Source organism: Atta cephalotes, assembly GCF_000143395.1.
Source record: "Atta cephalotes unplaced genomic scaffold scaffold00009, whole genome shotgun sequence".
NCBI lineage: Eukaryota > Metazoa > Arthropoda > Insecta > Hymenoptera > Formicidae > Atta > Atta cephalotes.
This window is the reverse complement of record NW_012130073.1, coordinates 6,212,937-6,216,587: the sequence shown is the minus strand read 5'-3', so window position 1 is coordinate 6,216,587 and position 3,651 is coordinate 6,212,937. Positions and strand designations below refer to the sequence as shown.

The following is a 3,651-nucleotide window of genomic DNA, read 5'->3' as shown; positions in this document are numbered from 1 at the left end:
AGAGAGAGAGAGAGAACGTGTTTAATATGTTATAATAACTTTCTTTTAAATTTGTTTTGTTTTAATTAGGAAATATTTAATCATTTATTTAATTACTTATAATAAAATTGTTCTTTATATATATATTTTTCTATATATATTTTTATAAATAATATTTCTTATTAAACATATGTGATATTTAATGTAGACAAGTATACTGTATCGCGGAACGTGATTTCTTTATATAATTTATTGTTTCTAAAATTTTTAATCATAGGATTTACTCTTAAATAAGATCATTAGTTGTAGCACGGAAACAATAACCTTTATATTTTTCCGCAATTTATTGATATTTTTTCTATTTATTAATATTGCAGCCTGTTAATGAATAGATAAATTATCCTTTATGCAAAATAATTGTTATTACATAAGCGATACTTAGGTGTTTTTTTATGAATGTGAGCTGACAATGATGGGAATTTTTTCGCCGGTATCTTTTCTTTTCGGAGAAGATTTCGGCGTAAATTCGACATAAATTCTCCGTTTCTGGACGTATTTCCCTTATAGGAGTGTGAGCATGAACTGACACAGAAGGGCGAGATGGTGAGCCGTCTTCACGCGAAGACTAATCAGATCGGCAAGATCCTTAATAATCTCGAGAAGTATAATCATTTGATGAAGGATGGCGAAGGTATACGGAGCCCCACTACTCCGGGTGGCGTATCGAAATCTATTCTTAATAAGACTAGTCCCACTATCCCGAGGGGTTGCCCACCCACGGAGAATGCGACCTCTCGATCGATGGTCGATCATCAACGCTCTCTTGACGAGCAGGCGGCGATAGCCTCTAATGACAAATTGAAACAAAGTCGTTCTACCTCCGAGATTTCCATGAATAGTTCAACGACCGAACAAGTTGCGAAAGAATAGAGACAGCCTACCCTTAAACGATTAATTTCATAGCGAATCTTGACACTTCAGATATCGCTATTCAGTGCTGCACGCGAGGCGTACATTTTTTATATGTATACCTTACAGAGTCGTGCAAAATTATTTTGCCTGATTTCCACCTGTGTTTCGCGCATAGCATATTGTCGTACACATTTATTCAGTACCACTTTCGAAGATTAATTGACGTTATGTTAACAAATGCAATAATTACTATGATGCAATATTTACTATGATGTAACGAAATGATTTAGCAGATTTTTCTGAGGCACTGGATCGAGTTGCCGACGCTTTAATCCAATACAGGCTGTTACGTTTAAGACAATAATTTTTATAAAAGTCTCTACAATATTGCATTATAAAATATACAATGGCTGCCAAAAGCTTCTGACCAACATAATTTCTATAATTTTATGATAATTTTTGTCAATCTATTTTTCATTTATATATTAAGTTAATGAAGTTCTCATTTTAATCAATTTAAGTATATAATATTTTAAATATTAGAATGTATTCAAGGTATTTATATAGAGAATTTTATTTGTAAAGATTTTTTATCTGAGCAATAAAACTATTCATTGGCCTGCAAACTTTGAGCCGCTCTCTCTTTATATATATATATATATATATTCATATTATTATTTAAAAAAATAATTGATCATACTTTTCTAATTAATTTTTATTATGATATATGGATCTTGAAAAATTTGTCAATATATTTTTAATAATTAATTAATATTATATAATAAAATTATTAATGTATAAAGAGAGAAAAGACATTTTCCATAATATGTATTGTATTTAATATAAATTATTTATTTGTTACTATAATAAGAAATTTATTAAAAGTTATAATGTAAATTTGAAATCTAAGATTTTTTTAAATATATATACTTTTGTTATGTATACTTTTCTCTCATTGATATTATAGATGCAAGACAAATTTATTTACAAAACTATACAGATTTAAGAAATCTGGAGATTCCATTAACCATTTCGTTACATCATATTTGCAAAAATATCACATATTCTTCATATCACATATGATAAATTACAAGTTTCTCGTATCATATGCCTAATTATTGCGGAAATTATTTCCAATTTAATATATATCATATTATTATTCCAGATTGACTTAGAAATTTGGGTAATCATAATTGTATGTCTCTTTCGTCTGTACTCAATAAATATTTATTTCAGGAGTGCGAAGGCTCACTTAAGCATAAGACAGAACTGATTACAAAGCTGGAAGCTAAAACGCTGTCGATGAGTGAGACCATCCAGAAAATGGATGAGAAGTATGTTTTATTTGTCTTTCATTAGTGTTAATTAACTTATAAGTGCAATTTAATCATGCGCATACTCGGGACTAAAAGTAGTGCGTAGTCTTTAATATAATAACTACGCATCAAAAAATGTTTTGGTCTTTATAATCTTGGGTTTTTGTACTAAGGCGTTAACATATTTTTTGCTAAACATTTTATCTGATTAATTAACTGAAAGGTATATTGGTAAGCTAGTTTCTCATTTCACAGGATCATGGATTTCTAATATAGGGTTTCTATGTGATATATATATGAGATGACGGAGTTAGTTTGATCAATATTGCCTTACCTGTGCTTGTCATCGTTTTTTGTATAAAAATGTTATGTGTTTGTTATCAAAAATTTAGCAAAAGCTTATTTTCATTCCATTTATAAAACAGAGAAGATGCATGTATATTTTAGGAAACGGCCCTACATTTTTTATTGTAAATAAGTTATTTTTCCATTTCAGAATATTTTATTCTCTGTTATATTATCATGTAATGTCAGCAATATTTTTTAACATGTCGAATATTTAAATTATAAAACTTTTTTTGATGTATATTTAAGATATTTTGTTGCCTCTTCAATCTATGTAGATTTAAAATAGCGCGTGAAAAAGCGTAGTCTTTTCTAGTTATACAAAAGTCTACATTTATCATTGTAAAAATAAAAAAGGGCTAATATTCGCATTTCTTATACGCTTTAAAATTTTAGTTCAATTATTGTTCAATCAAAATGTAACATTTGAGATGCGCAAAAGACTTTTTTCATCAAATTTCACGTGTAATGTTAACAATTATATCTGAAGTATTGAAAATTTATATTACGTCTTTATATTACTGAACTATTTTAGCAGGTATTATTTACGTACAAATATAGTTGTTATGAAAAAATTTTCCTATCTCAGCTGTCGTTATATATTATAGTATTTTGGTATACGAATGGTCATACCAATATTTAAATGAAGCACGCACGCAAATAAATGGACAGCTCTAGCTGCAGATGATTTATTTTTTACTTAGATGTTGCGGACGCAATGGTATTTAGGTAGAATAGATTAAAGACTCGCAAAGCTCTAGGATTAAACGAATCTTATTGTCACGGGGATATTGGCAAACTTCATTAAATGGCTACTCTAAATAGTTATATCAATACGTAGTTGTTAATATTGACAAGACATATTTTAAAAACTTTTTGCAATAATCGATAAATTTATATATTATCACATAATTATAATAATAAACTAATTATAATAATAAATTAATGTTATTAAACGGGAAAAGTAATATTAATAAACATTTCATCGATTTCATTTATCATCTCTCCATACTTATGATTTTTAGATGAATAAAAATTAACTTTTCTATATATATACATATATATATATATATATATATATATATATATATATATATAT

The 3,651-nt window shown here is 27.7% G+C and overlaps 1 protein-coding gene across 1 annotated transcript in view; it reads left to right on the top strand.

Moving 5' to 3' along the window:
* The window catches only part of LOC105627583 (protein RUFY3), a 15,793-nt gene that overhangs the window by 2,966 nt on the left and 9,176 nt on the right, over positions 1 to 3,651 (top strand). Inside the window, 1 exon segment of the mRNA XM_012208865.1 lies at positions 2,128 to 2,225. Within this exon segment, the coding sequence (XP_012064255.1) occupies positions 2,128 to 2,225 (98 nt within the window).